The 25,488-nt window shown below is 38.3% G+C and overlaps 1 protein-coding gene across 1 annotated transcript in view; it reads left to right on the top strand.

Annotated features, from left to right (window-relative positions):
- The window catches only part of itpr2 (inositol 1,4,5-trisphosphate receptor, type 2), a 110,700-nt gene extending 85,442 nt beyond the window's left edge, over nucleotides 1-25,258 (top strand). The window contains exons 51-57 of the mRNA XM_007250570.4: nucleotides 192-375; nucleotides 3,192-3,275; nucleotides 4,506-4,636; nucleotides 5,522-5,687; nucleotides 7,118-7,278; nucleotides 18,971-19,132; nucleotides 22,653-25,258. Of these exons, the coding sequence (XP_007250632.3) occupies nucleotides 192-375; nucleotides 3,192-3,275; nucleotides 4,506-4,636; nucleotides 5,522-5,687; nucleotides 7,118-7,278; nucleotides 18,971-19,132; nucleotides 22,653-22,736 (972 nt within the window). The 3' untranslated portion in view covers nucleotides 22,737-25,258. The remainder of the gene's footprint in view (nucleotides 1-191; nucleotides 376-3,191; nucleotides 3,276-4,505; nucleotides 4,637-5,521; nucleotides 5,688-7,117; nucleotides 7,279-18,970; nucleotides 19,133-22,652) is intronic.
- Nucleotides 25,259-25,488: the final 230 nt, after the last annotated feature.

The following is a 25,488-nucleotide window of genomic DNA, read 5'->3' on the forward strand; positions in this document are numbered from 1 at the left end:
ACTTTAACTACACCCACTGTAGTGCCATTCAGTCATAAGCATTTCCATTTTAGTTATCTAAATTTGATTTTTAACTTGCTCTCCTGTGTGAATTATTTTTAGATTAACATTAGAAGCATTGTTTTATTAAATGTTCTTTTTATTCCTGCTCATATTAATAATAATAATAATAATAAGCTCTTTATCTACAGCTGTTTGATCTGGTACGTAGAGAGGAGACTCTTTTAAATGTGATGAGGAGTGTGACCAAGAATGGACGCTCTATTTTCCTCACTGCTGTGCTGGCCATCATCCTGGTCTACCTCTTTTCCATTGTGGGCTTCCTCTTCCTTCAAAGCGACTTTCTGATGGAGGTAGACCGTCACCCTGCACTTGGTATGCACCAACTAAAGCGACTACAGAATTTTTCATTTTTTTAATTTAATATTACAGTGCAATTACTTGAATTTCTACAATTATTGATGATAAAAATGTGACTTGATATTTAAGAGACAGTTATAGACAAATATAATCTAAAAACCTTTTACTAAAAATTTAACAAATAACTGACAAACATTTGTACTACAAAATTTATTTAAGCACATTAAATAAACATCCAAAGTGCAGTTTAAAAAAAATATCCCATTAAAGATCCCTCATACATTTTCTGTATCTGCAAATAAGCACAACACAGAGGAGGAAATTTGAACAGATTTAACCTGCAAAGGTGATTTAATTTAATAACATTTCTGGCATGCCTTGCATGCACAGCCTTCTTCAGACATCATCTTGATAACATTAAGATCAGGACTCATATTCTGACTTTCCAAAACACAAATATTCTTCCTTTTTTTAGTCATTCTTTAGTTTTAGCTGATTTGTTTTCACCCATCATTTTTCCTGCCTTGATGCAGCTCACTTCCTCAAGTTGCTCCATCCACCATGCTTCACAGTTGGGATGAGTGTCTTTTTTTGTATATAGTTCTCCTACTTTGTCCTAAATAAAGGTGTTTTTCTTATCATTTTGATAAATATTTTAAAGTCTATAAATAAAAAAAAAGCAAAAAAAAATATAAGCCGCTTGGTAAAATGTTGACCCAAAAATGGCAATTTCCAAGAAAATATTTAAATTCTGCTACGTTTACATTTCAAATGATTACATTATTGAGCAGCCATATGGCTTCTGGAGTGAAAAAGCTCATGGCATGTGGCTGTCTGATATAATTACTGTATTATAAGACCTAAAAGAGGAACTGACAAAAACGAAGAAAAAAAAACCCAAAACAGCCTAGGGTTCAAACGGTTAATTTTCCAGTTTATTCGACAACAATTAAACAGTACAACAGTTTGTGTTGTTAGTTTAGTTGGATTGTGTTAGAGTGGCAGTTAGACTGTGATGCATTGTAAAAGCTATATGACCTCCAGTGCACTCCAGCTGCATGCTGTGCTGTTGGTAATGTCCCATGTTTTGTTCGTGATTATTCACTGGAGCAGAAAGCGGTGCTGTTAGACATACACACGCAGACGTGCTGGAGTGTGTGCTCGTGTGTGTGTTGCTGGGTTGTGACCAGAGAGACCTGCTAGCACATGTGCACCTGTTGTATAACCCGGCAGTGGCCACTCTCCCTTATGTAATCTCTTCATCTGTGAGCCGTGCACCACTGCTCTGGTATAAGGGACAGCGGGAGCAAACACACGCACCCACGCTCACACGCACACAGACGCAAATATACTGTGCACATGCATGCTCGTGCATGAACCGGGACATCCTCATCCTGCTCAACAGCAGAGCCTGTGTGTACACACACACACACACACACACACACTGACCACACACAGTGGAAGAGAATGTATGGGAAGGGGCTGAAACTATTGTTGTTCCAAAATTAAACAGGGATTTTTTAAGATATTCTTAAAATGAGAATGTTTTCCATGTCAGTTAGCAATATTTTTTTGTTAATGACTAATTATATGTCTTTATTTTAAAGTAAATATTTGACTATACATAGACCTGTGACAATACCTATAATTGTTTTTGTTTGGACAATTCAGACATGATTGCCCCAGAAAGATTTGCAACAAGTGATTTTATTGCCAATTTTAGACCCTTTAATGCCACGGATGTAAAAATGATTAAAAAGCATAACAATGCAATTGCATTATTTTTTAATGATTAAGAATTAATACTATTAAGCAAGTTTAAATATCTTAAATATCTTAACATACCAGCTTGTTCACAGTAATAGGCTCCCCCTGCAAAAATATAATAGGCAATAATTGAGGCAAATAATAATTGAGGCAAATAATAATTGAGGCAAATTATTATGGTTGTTTTTTTTATGAGTCTCATAATCACTGATCCTTACAGCAATATTTTCAAAGCAAAGGCAAAAAATAACTGAAAATAATTTATTAGGTATCTTCTGAGAAAGTAAAAATAAAAAGAGTAGTTGTGTTGTTTAAGTGGCTTTTATTGTCAGATAGTTGCAGATGCGGTCACTAGAAATGGGATAGAATATCTGTAAACATTATCGTGGGCATGTATCTTTATAATATTGTATCGTGAGATGCCTGTAAATCCCACTCCTAGTGGTCACTAGGGCGAATAGTATGCTGGATGTTTGCTATGTTAAAAAGATAGGCAGTTAATTACTTGTTGACAGGCATTTGCTATGGTGTTGTTAGGGGGTTGCTATTGTGCTGCTTTTGTTGCTATGGTGTTGCTTTTGTGTTGATAGGTGGTTGCTGTGGTGCTGCTAAGTGGCTACTGGCCGGTTGCTTTGGTATTGCTTAGTGATTGCTACAGTGCTGTTAAAAAAAAATAAATAAATAAATTACAGTTGCGTTGGTAACCAGGATGGTTGCTATTGTGTCTCAGGTGGTTGCTAGGGTGTTGCCATGTAGTTGCTGTGGCACACTAAGTGATTGGTTGGGTGTTACGGATGTTTTATTGGGGTACACTCATGAAATATACACATTCATTCCGAATGCAAAACATTCTTTAAAAAAAAAAAAAAAACTGTTGCTGCACAAAATGCATTACATCCATACAGCCAAGAGTAATAATATGTTTACAAAGCAATGCACAAACAAACCTTTTTGCTGGGCAGTGTATATTGATGTATAACAGTGGAGTGTATCAGTTGGGCGAGGAAGTGATGGAGAAGCTGTTTTACATTAATACTAACTCTTGTGTTTCTTGCTGATTGGAGTCTCAGAGAAGGTGAAGGCTCATGAGGTTGCAGACTCGATGACCTGTGAACGAGACGGCTGCCCTGCCCCGTCTTTCTCCCAGGGTAAGCAGACTCCACTACATTACTATACCCACCACCATGTAGGCCCAAACCCATTTCTCATTTCTATCCCTACGCCTTGTTTTCTCTAGTTACCCTTACCCTTGGAACTGAGTTACCACTGGGGAAGAGATTAAACCCCTCTTGATGAGTTTTTCCAGCATTTTCAATATGCCATCCTCAGCTGCTAGCGATGCTGCCAGTCTGTTGTGAAAGCAGAGGAGTTGAGTTCAGGAACTTTGCTTATGGACTTTTAGTTCAATTTAAGGCATAATATATCTCTTCAAAAAGGGGGGTCAGGATGGTGCAACAATTCTAAAAATCCAAAATCCCTTGGTGCTAAAGAGCTGATGTTAGCTATTCTCTAACTTTTTGTTCCCAATTCCCTCTTCCACCTTAAATGGTGCAGCAGCTTCATTAAAGCTTCAGTCAAAATGTAATTGCTGAACTATTTAAGGTGGAATAAGAAAATTAGCTAGCTAGCAAACTACCGAAACAAACTACTAGCGTTTTTTTATGCTTGCTTTGATTCAAAGGGCCATAATATGCTGAGACTGCATTAAAGTGACAGTCCGTATGTTTCAAGTACAGTAGATGCTCCAAAACATGTAGAGTGAAAGCAGAATAGCTGTGGTTTTATTTCTATAAGATTAACATGGACAGGGGCAGTTTATAATCAGTGTAAATAAGTAAAACATAGCCAAATTAGAACCACATGAGTTGGTAAACTGAGTTGGATTGATCTTCAGAAGCTTTCTAAGAAAACATCCAGAATTTACTGTGGCTCTGAGCCAGTTCTCTACACTTAGAGTACAGTAGAGGATTTTCCCCTTCTTGTGATTCACATATTTCTCGTTTGATGTTGTGTGTATGTTTTTGTCGGTCTGTGTATGTATGAGGGAGCTGTCTTCTGTCACTTCTGAGGTTACAGAGTACAGATATGATGGCCTGTGTGTGCGCGTGTGTGCGCGTGTGTGTTGTTGAGATGGTAGCTCATGTGCTTCTTTGTTTCAAAGTCTTGTGAGTCCCTATAGATCACCTGTGCCTCTGGGTACCAACACGTGTTCTCTCTCGCGTGCTCTCATGCTCACTCTCACAGCCCCTGTGTTTTGGTCTGTGTTTAACTCCTGTAATGCTTATTCTGCGCCCAACTCACTATCCAAGCTGACAAGTAAAAGTTTATGTATATCTCTGTCTGTGTCTGACTGTCTGTCTGTATGTTCTGTTTCCTAGTGGAGAAAAGTGATGAGCCTGAGATGGAGCGAGTGTGTGAGACTCTGCTGATGTGTATTGTAACGGTGTTGAATCACGGGTTGAGGAACGGAGGAGGCATCGCAGACATTCTCCGCAAGCCTTCAAAAGACGTAAAGATAGTTCTTAATTCATCATACACAATACAGCTTTGAAAAAAAAGAGACCACTTACAATTATGAGTTTCTTTAATTTTACCAAATTGAAACCTCTGGAATATAATCAAGAAAAAGAAGGATGATCACAAGCCATCAAACCAAGCTGAACTGCTTGCATTTTGGCACCAGGAGTGGCATAAAGATATCCAAAAGCAGTGTGTAAAACTGGTGGAGAATAACATGCCAAGATGCATGAAAACTGTGATTAAAACCAGGGTTATTCTACCAAATATTTCTCATTTTCTGCAGATAAATGCTTTAAATTGCAATATTCTTATTTGGAATTTGGGAGAAATGTTGTCAGTAGTTTATAAAATAAAACAACAATGATCATTGTTGTTTTATTTTATAAACTACTGACAACATTTCTCCCAAATTCCAAATAAGAATATTGCCATTTAAAGCTATAAATAGCAAAATCAGAGAAACTGATTCAGAAAGTGAAGTGGTCTCTTGTTCAAATTTGTAAGTAAAAGTAGCTTTTGCCATAACATAGATTAGAACATTACTCAAATAGGGCTATTCACTGTATACCATCTCTACATTTTCATAACACAACGTCTAAGCAAGAGGTGCCTAGTTTGAAGAATCTAAAATATGAAACACATTCTGTTTACACATTTTTGGTTTACTAAATAATTCCATATGTTTTTCTTCATAGTTTCTATGACATTAATATTAATCTACAATGCACAACATAAAAAAAAAAAGAAAAAAAAATTAAGGTGTGTCCAAAATGTTTGACCTGTACTGTATATGTGGCTACCATTTAGCACCTAATGTCTTTGAGCATGATCTGCACTTTGTCTAATCCTGTGACTCATATTCTCCCCCTGGCAGGAGCCGATGTTTGCGGCCCGTGTGGTTTATGACCTGCTGTTCTTCTTCATTGTCATCATTATCGTGCTGAACCTCATCTTTGGTGTGATCATCGACACGTTCGCCGACTTGAGGAGTGAGAAACAGCGCAAGGAGGAGATCCTGAAGACCACCTGCTTTATCTGTGGTACGTCCCACACAAATAACACACACCACCCAGCAACTGGAGTCTCGAAAGAGATCAGGGTTTGATTGACTGCTTCTAAAATGACTGTGGTTTCCAAAAAGAAGACAGACTGAAGATCAAGTTAAAAGTTCAAAAGTTATTGAAAGCTTTTTTTATGTACTTTGATACACAGCGGTAAACCTTATATTTATATTTCATTTACATTTTATATTGATAGTTTTTTTTCCCTTTGCCTAGATGGAAGGAACAAAAAAATATATATTGGGAAGTTTTTGCTTCAGAGAAATAAAACTTTGTGGCTTAAAATAAATTTGAATCAAATAAAACTCATAATGTAATATCTAGGGATGTCCTGAAGCAGTTTTTTTTCTCCCTGGATTTTTTTTAAGCTGATATTTTTATTTTCATAGGTAGTTCACCCACACAGTGCACACTGGAATGGAACTGAAAGGAAATTTCATTACAGGATTAGGTGCACATTATGAATAGGGTTGCGGTGACTCATCAGTGTAATCAGTGATCAGTCATTGCCATTTGGGACACAGCCCAAACTAGGTGCAGTCGTCTTTACTTTTTTAACAATATTTTCTACATTGTACAATATTATTGAAGACACCAAAACTACGAATAAACACATGGAATTATGTAGTGAACAAAAAATGATAAACTAACTGTAAATTGTATAACATTTTTAGAAATTACTTTTTTCATAGTTGCACCTTTGGCATTTTCAAGCTCACATAAAAGGGTTTCCCAGAAGTCCTGAGCACTTTTCGACAGATTTTTCTTCCATCTGCTGTCTAACTCAGCCCAAACCATTTCAGTTGAGTTTAGTGTAATTTCTTAAAACATTCTCAATAGAGATATTTCACTAAAAGTAAAAAGGCAGTCCAGTGCTAGATTTAAGCCTGTACATGTGCATTTGTTGCTGTCAAGCTATGAGTAAATGTGGACTGAGAGAGTAGAGTAACACTACATTATTTTACACAAACATGACTCTGCAGTGGTTCTGCAGTGTCTCATGGTCTTATGCAGCTCCACCAAAGTTACACAGTGCTGCATCGTTCTGGTCCAATAATGTGGCAACAATTCTAATCTCACCATTACAATTGGTTCACCATTAAAGTGAATCTGAAGAAAAAAATCCTTGCATGGTATATATATATATATATTAATGTTGTATAACATGTGCAAAGTATCCAGCTCCGTTCATTCAGACTTGACCAAACTGCTGCTTCTAACTGAGAACTGCATCACTGCTGGTGAATCAACACTGAATCTCTGCTCAGGGATTTATTTTTCAGCTGTGTAAAGAGCAGCAGTGTTAAAGAACACTGTGAACTGTGAAAGTGCAAGACCTCTTCATAAAATAACATAATGTTTTCTTTTTTGGTGAAGTGTTTTGATAGGCAGCACTTGTCTTTTTGCAGGGCTGGAGAGAGACAAGTTTGACAACAAGACGGTGTCATTTGAGGAACACATCAAAGTTGAGCACAACATGTGGCACTACCTGTACTTCCTAGTGCTGGTGCGAGTGAAGGACCCCACTGAATACACGGGTCCAGAGAGCTACGTGGCCCAGATGATAAAGGTCAGTCTGTTCCGTTGAAATTCTACAGGAAAATAATTGAACTTTTTATTTTCCAGTGGAAGAGAATTCTCTATTCTTCCTCATAGAAGTTATATTGAGTCTTCCTCACACTTACACTTTTGCCAGGGAACCTAGGGTAAGTGTGAACACGAGTCAGAGTGGGATATCCCTGAAAAAATAACACTGCATTTAATTGGCACATCCAATACAGAGGGAGATATTGGGTGTTCATGCTGATAATGCTGACACGTCCTACCCAGATTTTTAGGGCTTTTAAGAATGAGTGCATCCCAGTTAATCACTATTAAATGGCTGCTTATGCGAATGAATCAAAGCCTAAATGTTACCAATGGAACCCAGAAATGTCCCAAGTTTTAAGAATGTTTATGTATGTGTATGCCATGTCATACCATCTGTGTCTTCAATGCAAGCTCCAGAGGTGACAGCAGTATGTGGACTAACATTGTCCTGCTGGATGATCACCTCTCCAGTACTCCTCTACAGGGACTAGACAAGCTGTGTGTGCATTTGCTTATCTGCATTTGCTTATAATGTGACCCAGATGTAGCTAGACGAAACTAAAGTAACTAAATACATTTATTAGAATGGATGTTCACAAACACAATTAATAGACCATATATTATTAGGTATATGTTTAAGTAAAATGAATATTGTTGTTTTATTCTATAAACCACTGACAACATTTCTCCCAAATTCCAAATAAAAATTCATCATTTAGAGCATTTATTTGCAGAAAATGAGAAATGGCTGAAATAACAAAAAAGATGCAGAGCTTTCAGACCTCAAATAATGTAAAGAAAACAAGTTTTAAGAGAAAACTTAATATTTGGTGGAATAACCCTGGCTTTTAATCACAGTTTTCATGCATCTTGGCATGTTCTCCTCCTCCAGTCTTACACACTGCTTTTGGATAACTCTGTGCCACTCCTGGTGCAAAAATTCAAGCAGTTCAGCTTGATTTGATGGCTTGTGATCATCCATCTTCCTCTTGATTATATTCCAGAGGTTTTCGTTTTGGTAAAATCAAAGAAACTCACTTTTTAAGTGGCCTCTTATTTTTTTTCCAGAGCTGTATTTACAAACAGAAATGTTCTGGCCCCAGGAAGATTTAAACAGTTAAAATGGAGGGGTGATAAAGTGAATAAAATCTGTAGGCTCTAAAATTATTTGTGAGGTTTCTATCTATCGGTATGTAACGTTAGAAAGACAAGAAAGAAAACTTGGTTGTTTATTAAAAGCAATTTGTCTCCTGGCTTTTCACAGGAAATGTATTATTGCATTTTCTGACCCAATAAGTGTTAATAAAAAACCTTGACATACAGTATTTTCTTTTCTCATGAGCGGAACTGTCTCCTGCACGCAAGACATTACACAGTCCACAGCTCAATACACTTGTGCTTGATGTTTAACGATGCTGTTATTAAGAGACATACACTCAGTATATAGTCTCACTATAGCTCCTCAGTGTAGTAAATGAGTGTGTGTGTGTGTGTGTGTTTGCACTTCTCTGTTTCTGTTTGTGTGACCTCATGCAGGCTGTGTGTGTGTGTCTGACCTGCTCTGGCTCCTGCTCTCTCACAGTGCACACTATAAGTGGTGTAGTGATTAACTGCTCATTAAGAGGCTGCTGATGTTACACTAACAAGTGGAGGGGAGGGGAGAATGTAGATTTGCTCAGTCTTACTTATTGGCACTTCTTTAAAGCACAAATTGAGTGTTTAACGAAGTGAGATTTTATACTGTACTGTGAAAAAAGGACAGATGTTATATAAATATAAATATTTTATATTCATTTATCGAGTAGCAATTTTAAAACATTAGATTTTGTTTGCTGTATTGCTGTCTAATATGTTTCCCAACTGCTGTTGCACGAGTACACTGTATGCTTTATAATGGGACAATATTTATAATGGGATATCTTGGTTCGCCCTCATTCACTAAATGATCTTTGGAGAATTGCCTGATTAGCTGTACTAATTACTACACTCAGTGTTGAGACTGAGGGGCTGTTCTTGTTCTAATGTGTATTTTGCTTGAGGAACAGAACATTGTGCAAATGAACAACAAGTTTCTACTTGCTATTTGAAACTGTTTTTGTAACACTGTACTGGTCGGACATTTGGACACAAATGATTGAATGTGTTATGTCGTCCGTTTGCATACATACAATTGTCCTTCTGTCCATACACACCTGTACAAGTTGTGATGTGTTATCATGTGAGTAAGGCTGAACACTGGCCAGCATGCTCATGGCAAGGCAGCATGTGTATAACTATCTGCTGTTACAAAAAAAAAAAAAAAGGCATTTGATGTGCATAACATTAACATTAGTTTTCTTATTACAGTTCCACCTGTCTGAGGGTGGAATCTACAGCGCTGGAAAAAAGACCACTTCAGTTTCTGAATCAGTTTCTCTGATGTAGCTATTTATAGGTATATGTTTGAGTAAAATTTTAATTGTTGTTTTATTCTATACTACGGACAACATTTTTTTCCAAATTCCAAATAAAAATATTGTCATTTAGAGCACTTATTTGCAGAAAATGAGAAATAGCTGAAATAACAATAAAGATGCAGAGCTTTCAGACCTTAAATAATGCAAAGAAAACAAGTTTATATTCATAAAGTTTTAAGAGTTCAAAAATCAATATTTGGTGGAATGACCCTGTTTTTAATCACAGTTTTCATGTATCTTGGCATGTTCTCCTCCAACAGTCTTACACACTGCTTTTGGATAACATTATGCCACTCCTTGTGCAAAAATCCAAGCAGTTTAAGCATCTTCATTTTTATTGGTAAAATCAAAGAAACACTTTTAAGTGGTCTTTTATTTTTTTCAGAGCTGTATATCTATAATATTAGGCAGCAAGTGAACCATCAGTTCTTGAAGCTGATGTGTTGGACGTGGGAAACATGGAAGCGTAAGAATCTGAGTCACTTTGACAAGATGCAAATTGTGTGGCTAAAAGACTGGCTCAGAACATCTGCAAAACAGAAGGCAGGTCGTGTAGGATGTTGTCAGTAAGCAGTGGTCAGTACATAGCAAAAGTTATCCAAGAAAGAACAACCAGGGAACTTGAGACAAGACGATAGGCAACCAATTGTGACTTACAGCACTAAAAAAATATATTTTAAACATCCTTGGGCCAGACATATGGCACACCTGCAGAAATTACTGGAGCCCATGCCTCAACCAGTCAGGGCTGTTTTAGCAGCACAAGTAGGACCTACACATTATAAGACAGGTGGTTTTTATGTTTTGATTGATCGTTGTATAAGTATGTGTGTGTGTGTATAATCTGTACTGCACGGATATGCATACATAATAAGATGTTGCAGTATGTGTATGTGTATGTGTGTGTGTGTGTGTGTGTGTGTGTGTGTGTGTGTGTGTGTGATTATCACACACAGACTGGAGAGAGTGAGCAGGTACTGCAGCAGCCACAGCAGTGTTATGTAACCCATCTCAAGTGGCCCGCTAATAGCTCAGCCCTTCCTCACACGTGCTCTCCTGTCCCACACACACACACACACACACACACACACACACACACGCACCCCTGCCCAGCCACTCATTATCACACAGTGAGTCAGGCATCTCCTAGGCAACACCGTCGTCATGCACCGTTGGCAGCAGCAGGAGGGGGAGGAGGGAGGACGCTGGCCCCTGGACTCGTGATCACCAGCACAGTGCAAAGGTCACTGACTCCCAGTGGGATCTCTCTCTCTCTCTCTCTCCTCCAGTTTCTCTCTCTCATCCAGCCTCACTCTCTCTCCATCTCTCTCTCGTTCATTTTTACTTTGTCTTACCCCTATCTCTCTGTCTCTCTCTCTCTTTCTTATCAGTCTTTCTATCTATCTAGCCCTTTCTGTTTCTTTTGTACTCTCTTTTTCTATCTCTTTTTCTCTGTCTTTTCTGTTTCTTCCTCTTTTGCCCCTTTCTCTTCTTTCTCACTTTCTCTACCTTCTGTTTCTCTTTCTCTCTCTCTAATGTGTACTTTCTCTCTCTTTTCCACTTTCCACTACACCGTACACTCACTCTCTCTGCCTCTTGTATGTGCTTAAGTGTCTGTGTGTGCAGGCATGCATGTTTCTAACTGTTGGACGGCTGCAGCGGCTGGCTCTGCTAATCAGACTGATTATGGCAATCATGCTGCTATTTCCGGGGCTGGTTGAATGACAGTGAGCTGTATGTATGTGTTTCCCTTTAAGGCAGCTTCATGATGCTGAGACGAGTTTACACATACGCATGTCTCTGTCAGTTACTTTAGCTCACCCTTAAGTTTTAATAGCAATTTGATGGTGACTGTATGTAGTCAGATTTGGTACAGGCCTTTGTTTTAGGTTAAGTAATGCAGTATTTGTCTTTTGACTGTTTACTTAAAGTGGCAGTCTGTATTATTCTGTTTCTAAACTGAAAGAAACAGTGACGAAGGGATAAAATATTGTGGTTCATGGTTCCAGTGTGCTGGAACCACCATCCTTGCTAATCCTAATATATATTTATTCTAAAAACTGCGGTGTCGGGTCGCTTTTTGCAGAAGCTCTTCTGGCCCCTTCACACATTTTTATGTACTTACAGCCTCTAAAAGAGGATCCGTCTCAATTTTACTGAATGCGAGCGGCTGGTGGAGCAATGGAGACTTCAGAAGGGGAAACTCAGACCTCAGTAGCTCATTCACCCATAATAAAAAAAGCAAAGAAACGATAGAATGTAGTTTCTGACTGAGCACACACTCTCTCTCTGACTGAACATAATGTGGAATCGGATTCATCCACTCTGAAGGAGACCGCATCACACCCAGCCAGTTTAAAATGATTCTTCCGTATGCTCAGTGCAATTACCCATTCTCACCAGAGAGGGCCCTAAATCCCAAAACTTACGGACATCAGCTTTAATTATTTGACAAATAACATGTCAGCATAATTTGGTAACTATTACTAATCATGTTAAGCATGTAGAGTCAGCATAATAGTCATGGATAGCTCTGCACCTTATAGTGTGATTCTCTAGCGGTTCTTCCACATCCTAAAGGTGTTCTGTTGGATGATAACCAACCCAACCCCAACTCTGCATCTCATTCAAAAAGTGCTGAATGGAGCACCATCAACCCATCATCAAGCTTAATACTGGGGGCTTTATACACTTCAGGCTTCATGCCTGGCATTAGACACAGTGCCAGGAAGTTCAAGTTTGTGCATCTGCATGTGACGGTCCTATTAGCAGTACTTTTCTAAATGGACCAGACAAGCTGTGTGCAAGTAATATCTGTGTCAGTAATGGGTGTATAAGGTGTATTTGGTAATTACAGTGATACACTTGGTATCATTAAAACATTCAAAAGTAACTTTAAACCCTCTAGTTTAGTGGTCTCAAACTTTTATCCCGTGGGCCACTATGCAGGTAGTATGCTCCGAAAGAGGCCAGAGCTGTCAAAGTTGATAAGTCTTTTTGGAATCTGTGCAAAAATATCTCAACCATTATCAAACTTTCCACTATGCAAACTCAATGTTTATACAAAAGCTTCTGGGGTGTATCCTTTCATAGGTATTCTGTGCTGTTGTAGTAGTCACCTCAAACTGATGATCTATTCCTCTGACAAACATAGTGACTTTGGGCACACTGAGTGCCAGTGAATATGCACTGAATCCTCGTACTTTGATGCACGGCTGATAATAACCCTCATCAAACAACTCGCTGATCCACTCATACGCAGTATTCGCATTCAGACTTACGTTTCTGAATAAACTGGCCTTTTCTGGGCACAGGATATGATCAGTTTGAAAGATACACTATTTTAGATACTGTCCCTCTATTAACAACTTCTCTGCTTTCATAATGAGCTCACTCACCACATACCTCTCTCAACTGCAGCAGATCTTTCTTGTTTTGCTCTGTAAAAAATAGGTCTGCTGCAGCAACAGAACTCTCAAAACGGAATAATCTGTCTCAAGTCTCTCATACCCTGCATGTTGACTAGAGCAGTGTATTAGCAAGAACTTGGCAAAATGAGAAGCATCACGATACAGCAGTCACGATTCAATAGATCACAATATATTGTGATACTGTAAGCAAGGTCAAGGATTCAAGAAGGCTTTATTGTGGTACATGAGGTGGAACACAATTATGATCTCGCTGTCCAGTTCTACCCAAAAGAACAATTATTATCTAAGAATAAGATAAAGTAAAATAAAATAAAGAATAAAATACATAAATAGACATAGATATGAATAAAAAACAAAAACAACATGAATTCCAGTGTGAGTGCAAAAGTGCATAAAGTGCATCCTGTATCAGCATGGGTGAGTATGGTTGAACAGCAGTAACTCTCAGTCTCAGTGGTTCAGTGCAGGTAAAGTGTCATTCTGGTTAAAATATCTAATTGAGGAAGGGAGTTTTCCTTGTCACTGTTGTAATTATTACCGTGGTGATATTGTGTTCATTTTAATCAAAAAAAAAAAAAAAAACGTTTATAAATTATTACAATGTTGAGAAGTAGCTAATATGTTACCTGTTTTTTCTTAGAAAGACATTTTCATGACTTCAGAGCAAGTTTGATTGATTTTAGTTTTCTTAATTTGTTCTTTACAACTGATCATGTGGAATAGCCATTTTTTAATGTCTTCAGTACACAGCTTGCAGCAACATGCACAAAGTAGGCAGCTGTAAATGCACAGTAACTGTTAATAGGGCTGTACAATATGTATCATGATACAGGGGTCACAATTCAGTATATCACAATATATTGGAATACTGTAAGCAAGGTGATATATTGTGATTGTGTAAATCACATTTTAGGACTTTTTTTTTTTTAGTTTTAAGGTTTTTTTTATTAAATTCAATTCAAATGTATTTATATTGTGATTTTTTGATTTGTACAACAAACATAACAGCACTGAGTACAACACTGCTATCTAATGGTCAGTGTATAAACACTACACTAAATGAACCACTGTCTTAGTAAAAATGTATTGTTAATGTTTTTGAAAATTGAGACAATATTGCAAAACAAAACATCACAAAACAAAATATGTATATCAATATTTTCTTACACCCCTAATGTTTAGTTGTATAATTTTCCTTGCGCTTTAGTCAGAATTATGCTTTTTAGCTGTGAATGTCGAGCTAGCCTTTATCTAGCATGATCTAGTCAGCTTATTGCATGGGGTGAATCATTGGGGAAACAACTCACTTAAATTCTGTATTTGTGTTTGTAATATAACTAAAACAAAAAAAAGGCCAGGCCCTGAATTAAGCTGCCTAATGGGCCGGATGTGGTCTGTAGGCTGTTAGTTTGAGAAGTAGGCTGCTCTAGTGTGTATTAGTTGTCGTTGTAGCTTGATGATTGATGATTGATGATAAATCAGCTTCTGCATTCAGCAACACGTCAGTTCTCTGATTGGCTGTTCATCCTTATAATTCACAGTAAGTAAAGGTAGCAAACTCCACTGACAAGCATCAACATTTGTAGATGGTGAACTGATGGCTGATGGTGAGAACTTTGACAACTTGTTGTACGGTTGGAGGCTGACAGTGTTTGGCTTGTTTGACGGTAAACAAACTTCCTGTATGCCAAGTGTGGCCTCGTGCCTTTAGACTTAAGACTCCGGCTAGACGGTATGGTGTCACTTTCAGGTGCTCTGCGGGAGGAGCTTAAGTCTTAAGTCTTGCTAGTAAAGAGTGGTATCCGAAGTTTAGCTCTTTAAAGATGTATTAAACAGCTGTGAAATACTTCCCATGCGTACACACGGTTATGGGTTTGAGCACAAGTGTATGTGTTTGTTTCTGTGTTCAGCAGGGTTTCTGCAATACCTACGCTGCTCCCCAGAGCCTAAGCTTGCTGCAGTAGTGGAGTGGAGTGAAAGTTAATGAAGACTTTCAGTCCCTCACACTCGCATTGTAGTCTGTGCAGCAGTCTCCTCTCAGCAGCATAGCACCATCCGGCGAAGCTTCCCAACAGAATGCAGAGGATCTTGCATAGATACTACTCAACATATAAAGTAATTAGGGTGTCCTGATCCAGTTTATTTGCCCTCTGAACTCATTACAAGTCTACGGGGGTCTCAGTGTTGAGTAGTAGCTGATATGTTCAGAACAAGTTTGATCCACTTTTGTTTTATTAAATTGTTTTCTTTGAGACTGCTTATGTAACATTACCATTTTATGATATATGCAAACATGTTATAAATTATAGTTTCAAACATGCACAAAGTATGCAGCTGTAAATACATGAGTGTTAACACCAGTCGTTTGATAAAAGTTGGTGAAAAGGCAACTCAGCATGAGCACAGACAAAACAAAACCATTACAGATATTAACAATGGCTGGTGTAAGTTTTTTTTTATTTGGCAATAGTAGTTTTCTAGATGCTAAAGCTGCTTTTTGACATCCCATATCAGCCTTTAGTCCTGGAAGTAATTAAAGTTATCAATTGCAAAGCATTTTTTCGTTAGCTTTATGAAAATGCTAATAGCTCAATGCGAGTAATGTTTCTGGCTGAAGCTCAAATACCTCTTTACTCACAATAAAGTACACAACAGAAGGCATACATCTACAATATGTAAAGGCAGATAGCACTAGATTTCAGATATGGACATATCTGATATATTACATATATATAATGCTCTGTTTAAATTTTTAATCAGTAGTTTTGTGTCGTGCACAGTACTTGGAGAAGAGTATGTAATTTGTAGCTCTGCATATCGGTTTGGTCAGCAGTTCTTGCCTCAAAACATTAAAAATTGGTCACAGCTGAAGTTGCTCTAATATTTGTAATACTAATGTATTTAATAATATTATATTAAGAATATAATGTAATACTACTGCAAGTACCACTATTAATAAGTACAATTGTCGTATTTATCAATGCCCCCTCAACTCATTATGAACTTTTTCTGCCTTTTGTAGAAATATTTTACTGTTCTAGAGTGGCCCTACAATCTAACTGCCTACTAATCAAGTGTGATGAGATCACAAGTTCAAACACAAGCAGGGAATAAAAGCTCCTTTGAAAAAAACACAAACTAAAAAAAAAACACTCTACTGTAATCAGTTTTATTATTTTAAGTTGGTCTTACTTTTAATGTGTATTTGGATAGGGCTTAATAAGGTCTTTAGCAATGCAATAAACATTCCTATATTGCTTGTGAAGCTAATTTTTCTGATCATATCCCTGTAAACCGTCTTTATTATTTATCCTCTTTTTTTGTACCACCTGATCATCTGGAAAACAAGAGGCTAGTATGTCTATAATGTGCTGCTGACCTCATTTAAATTTTTAGATTGGCTTGTTTCCTTGTTTTTCCTTCTCATTGCCTTTTATGACAGATTTTCTTTGAAAGACCATCGCCCTTATTCCAGGATATCTCAAATTACCGTTCTTCACAAGACTCTATCTGCTGCCAGTCTTTCGCACAGTTCAGCCCTCAAAATCATCACAGCTTAATTCTTTGTTTTAATGAATTATTCGGATCTGATTTGATGGTAAATAATGCTCGGTTGAGCTGTGTCTGCCGTCTGTGTGTTTCCTTTCTCAGGCCGGCAGAAAGAAGCCTGTTGTTTGTGTTGCTCGCCTTCCTTGCCCCCCGCCCCCCCAGTCCGCCTCAGGTCCTGGGGCATCTTGAGGGTGTGAGGTCTGCAGAATGGACCAATTCATTACCATCAGTGCTCACAGTTTGCGTTCGCTTCGCCTGTCCCCATTTTACCCCACCCCCCGAGGCCTCCTTTTTCAGTGTAGCTGAAAGTGGACTTCAGTTCCCATAATGCACCATGTCTCGAAACTAATCAGTGGCAATTTTCATGTGAATGGGTAACATAAACTTTCCACTTACTTGAGCACAGAAAGCTGGTAAGAACTGCGGACCTGGCTGTGGCTGGGATGCTGCGCCCGAGGGAGGAAGTGGGGTGTATCTGGCTTCCACGTGTGTGTCATGTTCAGCAGGAGTATGATTTGGAAAACCAAAAAACAGAGCGGATGATGCTCCGGAGAGAACATCGTGTTTTAGGAACGTGGCTTTCTCAGCAGCCCCTTTATCTGTGTGAGAAATTACTTTAGAGACAAAAGATTTGAAGACGTGTATTACACAAAAGAGGTGTATACAGGTGTGTGTGTGTGTGTGTGTGAGAGTGTGTGAGTGTGTGTGTAAGAGTGAGAGAGAGAAAGAGGGATTGGTTGCATAAGCGAGAGACTCTGTGTTCCCACCTCTGAGGATGGCCACATCCTGGAACTCACAGCACCTTTGCAGTGCTCCCATCAGCCTGGCTGTGAAAAGCACCTTACATAACTGCATCTGATGAGTGCCTCAAGCATCTAACTCTTATCTCTGTCTTGTGTCTCATGCTGTCTGAGTACACAAGCAAACACACACTCAAACACCAACACACACACACTCTTGCACTTCTGTACAAATTTGAGTACTGACCATATATAACCCCATGTACAAGGACAGATTTTGAAAAGAATCATATTCAGTGTATTTTTTATGAGTTGTTTCCATTTTCTGTGGTTAATTAGTTAAAACACTTAAGGCCAAATGGATAGACTAGTAATACAGCAAGTAATGGGTAAGGAAGCTATCCTTCAGGCTATGTTTGGAACATAGCTGTCGTCTTAAAAGCTACAATATTTTATTTCTTTATAATTTGTAGACTTGTGACAATGACCAGATGTGGTTTTACAAGCCTATTTACCACACAGTAATAAATAGAAGATCTGTATTCCCCGCAGGTTTACTGAGCTGGTTTTATTGTTTTGACTATTGTGTTACAGTGTGGGGGGTTTAAAATTGGCCCATTTGTCAGCTCTGTTTTGGTTTTGCCAATTTTTATTTTGAAAGGATAAATCAGCAGTTTGAACTGACATAAGCCCTATCCGAACGTTCTTAGTGTCTCAGGGGTTCATGGGGTAATTTATTATTTTTTGGGGCGTCCTCTGTGATTTTATATCCGGTCCGGAACAACCATGTATGTGTTTTTTTCAAGACGTCCTCTGAGAAAATTACACGCTGAATTAACTACTGTTTTACGCTGAACTCCGTGGTCCTCCAGTAATTTTAGTCCCGGCTGGACTCACATCTCTGAGTTTTGTTTGCCCTTAATTACACTTCGGACACATGTTTCCACAGAGATCCACGTAACACAACAGCAAGTGAAAATGAAGGAGCTACTGAACGTGATGTGATCGAGAAAGCTAAAAAACTCACTGGTCCTCCTGTTTTTTCAATTGCAGTCCCGATGCAAAGGTTTATCACTGAGTAGAAGCGTGAAATGTTTTTCACAGACGTCTCCCTGAGAAACTAATCCCATCTGGATAAGGCTATTATTGAACTATGCCATGGAAATTATAGTTTGATATTCTAGGGCCTTTTTAATTATAAGAAGATAAATGAACAAGTTACCTGTTTTCAGACCATACTTTCAACATGTGGTAACTTTATTCATAGTGATTAAGCAACTTGCAGCTGCTTTGTAAGCCTTTAATAAGTACTGACAACCTTTTATTGAGATTAAATGACCTTCACATCATTTACATTTCACCTTACTGTTTTTTGCTTCAAGTCAGTTATCATAAAGAGTTATGTAACCTTCTGATACCTATGGTAAACTGTTACCCTTCATTCAGAAACTTTTTCTGATTAATATTGAAGTGTTTCTCTCTCTGTCTTTTCTCAGGAGAAGAATTTGGACTGGTTTCCGCGGATGCAGGCCATGTCTCTGGTGACGAGCGCGGGTGAGAGTGAGCAGAACGAGATGCGCTCGCTACAGGAGAAGCTTGACATCACGGTCACACTCGTATCACAACTCTCTGCACAGCTGGCTGAACTCAAAGAGCAGGTAATATATATACATATATATATACACGACCACACTTTCACGCTGCGGTATGCAGTTCTATAACACGCACCCTAAAATAGGTCTCTGTGGTCGGTGGTACAGGTCTGTAATACCCGCACATATCAGAACATTAAGAAAGGTATAGAGCAGGCTTCTTTCAGAAAAGCACAGTACCTGGGTGGCCCTGCCCTGTGATGCAGCATCTCAGAGCCCCGCGGCTCTCCGCCACACTCTGGCTGTCTGGAGACACGTCCCGTCTCCTTAGTCACCTGCCTGCCCTGCATGTGATCCCTCACGAACAACGCTGGCCTTGTTCGAGTCTGCCTCTGCCTCAGTATACAAGATTCTAATTCAGAGTGAGATAACAGATATAGCTTTAATTGTTTTTATTTTGTTAGCTAATAATGCACCAGGGCTGATAATAATTACTGAGCAATAATTATTATAATAATTAATTTGGTATAAGTTATACCAACTGTATGTACAATGAAAACAACAAATACCCAGTTTTCTTTACAATCTTTAGGTTATTTTGATTAGTTTGTTTAGTTTTTGTCTGATTTGGTTCTCTTCTGCTGCAACTTCACTGCAGATATACTTTTTAGAATCTGATCATGACTATATGTGGATTAGCAAAAATGGGACACTGTGCAGTCAACCGTACTTTTAACTGTTTAAATTAACTGTAAAGATCAGACCTGAATTGGCATTACATTGACATGTCATGTATAGACAGGAACTAGTATCATATTCCATGATTTTTGGATGGACTTTTGCCATGGACTTTAGCACAACCCACAATTCAGGAAGGTGTTAGCTGTTGTTTTTTTTTGGCAGAATGCTATAAAAAAGGTGAGAAATGTATTCGCTTTTATTATTCAGGTAGATATAAATACTAGGGTTTAAAAATACGTTACTATGAATTATCAACTTAAGATTTTAGGTAAAATTGTAAAAGTACTGGTTTCAAAACTACTTAAAGTATAAAAGTAAAAGTAATAAAACAGTGGAAAAAATGCCATTAAGGACAAAAGGGTCTGCCACAGGAGTGCACTACCCCTCTCCCCAAAATGATTATGACTATAATGTTATATTAAAATGTTAATGTTAATGTGCACATACAGTGGTTGGACAATGAAACTGAAACACCTGTCATTTGAGTGTGGGAGATGTTTATGGCTAAATTGGAACAGCCTGGTGGCCAATCTTCATTAATTTCACATTGCACCAGTAAGAGCAGGGTGTGAACATTCAATTAGCAGAGTAAGAGCACAGTTTTGCTCAAAATATTGCAATGCACACAACATTATGGGTGACATACCAGAGTTCATAAGCAAGTCTTTATGATTTATCAAGAGCCACAGTATCCAGGGTAATGTCAGCATACCACCAAGAAGGACGAACCACATCTAACAGGATTAACTGTGGACGCTGTAAGAGGAAGCTGTCTGAAAGGGATGTTCGGGTGTTAACCCAGATTGTATCCAAAAATCATAAAACCACGGCTGCCCAAACCACGGCAGAATTCAATGTGCACCTCAACTCTCCTGTTTCCACCAAAACTGTCCGTTGAGACAATAAATTATTGTGGTCTAAAACCTGGTGTTTCAGTTTCATTGTCCAATCCCTGTATGTTTCAGCTGCATATGTGCCCATTGAAAATGAATGCATTTTAGTGCAGTGTTAATATATTAAAGAAGCTTAGTTGGACATTTGGCTTGAGTTCTTTTGAGTCTCTGCACAGATCATCTGCACACTAGGCTACATACGTCTGCTATGTTCTTGCTGGAGTGTTAGGTGACGTGGAGGTGAGATGGATCGTGTATAAACCAATAGGGAGTGGGAATGTTTCTATCTGGATGTTTTTTTAACAATACAAAGCCAGAATAAAACCAAGCTCAAATTAAATAGGATAAACAATGTTTTTTTTTATAACATAAGGAGTAAAAAGTACAGATAAATGTGTAAAAATGTAAGAAAATGAAGTTAAAATGACGTCTGTAAAAGAATTACTCCAGTAAAGCAGCTGCCAATGCATCATGTCACTATAGTGTTGCTAATTCTCTGTGATTAGCAGTGTTCCAGTGTGCACACATAGGCGGAGCCCCTCCGTCAGGTGAGACAGTCAGTCACGCTCGGGCTGTAGGGGGTGGGTCTTTTTGATTCCTGGTGGTCACGCGCCAAGGCCTGATTGTAATTCCCCCAGGCGCTCTAGATGTTAAGTAACTTATTAAAGCGATTTCTCTCTCGGCGGCCAGGCCTAATTAAACAAACCCTCCTCACCCCTCTGCTCCAGCCCTGCTGAATTACTGCTGAGCTCGAGCCAACAGGACAGCAGCTTTGCCCAGCAGCGTGTGAACACGCCGAGCTCGCTCCGTCTCGCACGTACCGTACATTCCAGCACTGCACAATTCTGCAGTGTTTACCTTCTGCCCTCAGATCCCCCTGCAATTTGATGAATATTAATCACACCTACTGGCTACCTGACTTTAATGACACACATAATGATTGCACTGTAAAAAAGCACAAAAGACTAAAAGTTAGTCAGTTAATCCTAGCAAAATCACCTGTGGTAGACTGCTATAGAACTTATAGTAGAACTTATAGTTTATTTAACTCGGATAAATGATTTAATTGAACCTTTATTTATTACTTATTTTAATACATAAAGTGCTAATTTGAGTTGAATAAACCCAGATCTCTTATTTCCACATCAGGTAATTTAGATAATATATTTTTTTTCATCTTCATTTAGTTTACAAACACAGTTGTGTTTCACACATTTATTTATTTTTATTTATATGTATACATACATTTTTCGTATGTATTCCAGCATTTATGCTGGAATTTATGTATTACCAGTACATATGTGACATATTATTTTACATAAATTGAATTTATGTATTACCAGTACATATGTGACACATATTAATTTACATAAATAATTTTATCCCACAAATGTTTTGCCATTTTAATGTAGAGTACTATATTAAAAAGTTTCATTCTAATTCTAACACGTCCGAAATCAAATATGCAATTATTATAAGTATTGCGAATTTCCTGTTCAGATTGTGTTAAAGGACAATAGGTAATTTAAATGGGATAAAACATTAAAAACTGAATAAAATCAAAATATTATTTTTTATTTTTTTATTTTTGCCACTCCATTGCTTTTATCGCTCTGCAGAATCTTTCCCAGCGAGGTGATCTAGCCTACAGTTTGATGCTCACAGATCTTGAGCTGAGACCAGTGTGTGCACTAAGCTCTTGGCATCAGTATGCTATTGTAACTTACCTCTCCGTACCTTTTCTATAATGAAGGGCGCTTAAAACCGCTTTTCAGAAAATCCAGCCTCTGTTGCAAAAAAACGTGTCTTCAGGCTTCAAAGGCCTGAAGATCTAAAAGAAATTCTTGCCCTATATTCTATATTTCTACTGCACTGAGCCTGCCTCTGAGGGCTGAGCGGATTGATGGAATGGCCTCTTTCTTTCTGTGTGTGTGTGTGTGTGTGTCTTTTAGATGACTGAGCAGAGGAAAAACAAGCAGAGGATGGGCTTCCTGGGTTCATCACAAGCCAACCATCATATGCCCCCTGCACACTGAGAGCAGGACCGCGACCAACGAATGCACACACAGGGACGCTCAGCTGCACTACTCTCATCACTGGAGCTCTCATCCCAGCTTATATCACAGCCTGAACACTGCTCTGATCCAACCCTGAGGTTCCTAAACTTCTACACAACCCTGACGATGCAGTGTTGAGTGGAACACAGATATCCAGAGAACTCCCCGCATGCTTACGGACTACACTGTTTATATCCAGTATTGACACATCAAGACTCCACCCTGAACAAAACAGGTGTTCTGAAGGGTTCTTTGAGCAATGCCATGGGGGAAAAACTAATTTTATTTGTGTGATAAACTTTATAAACATCTCAAGAACCTTCACACACTGTATTATGACTTTAAATCTTCCTCAAACACTCACAAACTTCTGAACACAGCTCTTCTTCGTGGAAATAAAATGTACTGTCGCTCAAAGAACCTTTTGAGTGTAGAGCAGATCCTCTAGAAACGGCGTCTCTGAAATTTTAACTATAAAGTATTACTCATGTTTTAACTGTGGTTCTGTTTTATTGCAGTCTTACCTTCTGGCAGTAACTGGAGCAGTATCGTGACTCAAGGTTAACCTCAGTATGTAGCTGGAGTCGCTTTCGAAGTGCCTTACAGCGTCGTCTCATGCTTATTAGAACTGCAGACTAAAGTGTCCTTCATGTCCTTTAGACAGAAAGAGACTATAGAATTGGAAAGAAGAAGAAGAAAAAAACGTCTTGTTTCATCTCCCTCTCAGTGCCAGGGCCAGCTACTGCAGCTGGCAAACAATCGTTTGATGGTTTCAGTCATTCTCATTCAGTACTGTGCAGAAGTTTTTGGCACCTAAAAAAACAATATTTTAAAACATTTATTTCAGTTATAAATATAAAGAGTTTTTACTGTTACAAAAACTCCAGCTCACATTAGAACAGATGCAGGTTAACACAAATACACTAAAAAGTAACATTTTTCGGAAGTAAATTGTCTGCATGAAAGGATCCGTCAAACCACATACAGAGGAGGTCAGTGATGGATCTTATTGGTAGCTAGATCCAGATTGCTTATTGGACCTGTTGGCGTTAACATGCTGCGGTATTGGTGATCATGCTATGCTCTGATTTTATTTCTCTGCATAAAAAAGGCAGGTGTGAACATCCCCTAGACACGCTGTGTATGGACTAGAATCTGATCTGATCTCAAACCACATTCAGAGGTGGTCAGAGAAAGATTCCATCCACATTTATAACAAATGTAAATAGATTCTGTTTCTTGTGTTTGGATTCAGACAAGCACGCTCAAATACATTTGCTGAAAAAAAGAATAATATGAGTAGTTATTACTGTGGATCCTGGTTTCTCTATGCTGCTCTCTCGTGCTGGAGCACATGCTCACTGGTAGTTTGGGAATCTGAGAGCAATTGATTGTTCCATCACATTGTAGAACCAACACTGTTGTTCTAAACTGTTAAAAGTTTCCTGGATCAGAACAGTTTTGATAAAAAAAAAAAAAACTTTACAAGAAGTAAAACAGAAATGATGTACGTGTTGCAAAATTTTTATGCGAGAAAGTAAAATCGGATGTCATCCTGTGACACTGAAGATGTCTTTTAATGATAAGTGTAAACAGAACAGCTACTATTCAGATACAGAACACAGATCTAAACAGGGCCCCTTACAAACCCCAGCCTGATTTATTGCCATTAAACTGTTGATATGTTGGTAACTATAAATAATTATTAGCTAATACTATATGTTTTAATGAGCACAGGGATGTTAGATGACCACTTTTTGTATTAAAGTTATTTGTATTTATTCTAATATTAGTGTTTTACTAAGCAAATAAACACTTGCTGCCCAGAGAAGGAGATTTTTCTTTCCCATTTAATTTTCCACATGTGCCTAAAACATTTGCACAGTACTGTTGATATAAATATATTTTTGTACGTTTTTATAACTATAACTGTTTTTTGAAAGCCGTCAATGTGCCTGCCATGCAAATCACTGCACCAGAAGTACCTTAAAGCAAAAGAAAAACGTTGTACAGTAAATAATAGAGCAAACTATATGTATAATATGTGTGAGTGTAAGATTAAAGACTAGGTGAATGTACTTATTGATGTGTGAATGGTAGATTTTGGTACAGTACACTGTTGTGGAAGGGAAGGGCATGCGTGGTGAAAAACCCCTGCTTGTGTAACCAGGGTTAAATATTGATCTGTATCTGCAAACTCAGTCAGTCGATCAGATAAGAGGAACAAGCTTTATCACACTGTAAAATCTGAATGTGCTTTCAAGGGGAAAAGCTACTAACAGATCACGAGACAAAGAGATTAGAAGTCACCTTAATTCTTTTTTTTTCTTTTTTTTGGAGGGGTTAAATTTGCACAAACGACTCACGCCAGCAGTGAGAGCAGTTTGTATGTTGGAAGAATAAAAAAAAAGCCTTTTCTTATCTTCTGCTCACAGGAGAGAGTGAGAGAGAGTGTTTGTTTTATGTGGTTAAGATACTGTATTAAATATGCATGAATGTGATCGGCGTGACTGTCATGTGACTTGTGTTTTATTTCACAGTGCACCTGTCAACACACACACACACAAACCAACCAACCCATACACATGCACGTGTGTTTAGTCACCTACAAAGTGACCCACACTTCTGACATGTGACATTTACTCTCTGAGTATTTATAGTCCTGAGTTCCTCTGTCTCTCTGTGTCTCTCTGGAGGCAGCGGTTAATGATTAACATCAGTAAATGTAAGC

This window comes from Astyanax mexicanus, chromosome 9 (assembly GCF_023375975.1).
Source record: "Astyanax mexicanus isolate ESR-SI-001 chromosome 9, AstMex3_surface, whole genome shotgun sequence".
In the NCBI taxonomy this organism is placed as follows: Eukaryota; Metazoa; Chordata; class Actinopteri; order Characiformes; family Acestrorhamphidae; genus Astyanax; species Astyanax mexicanus.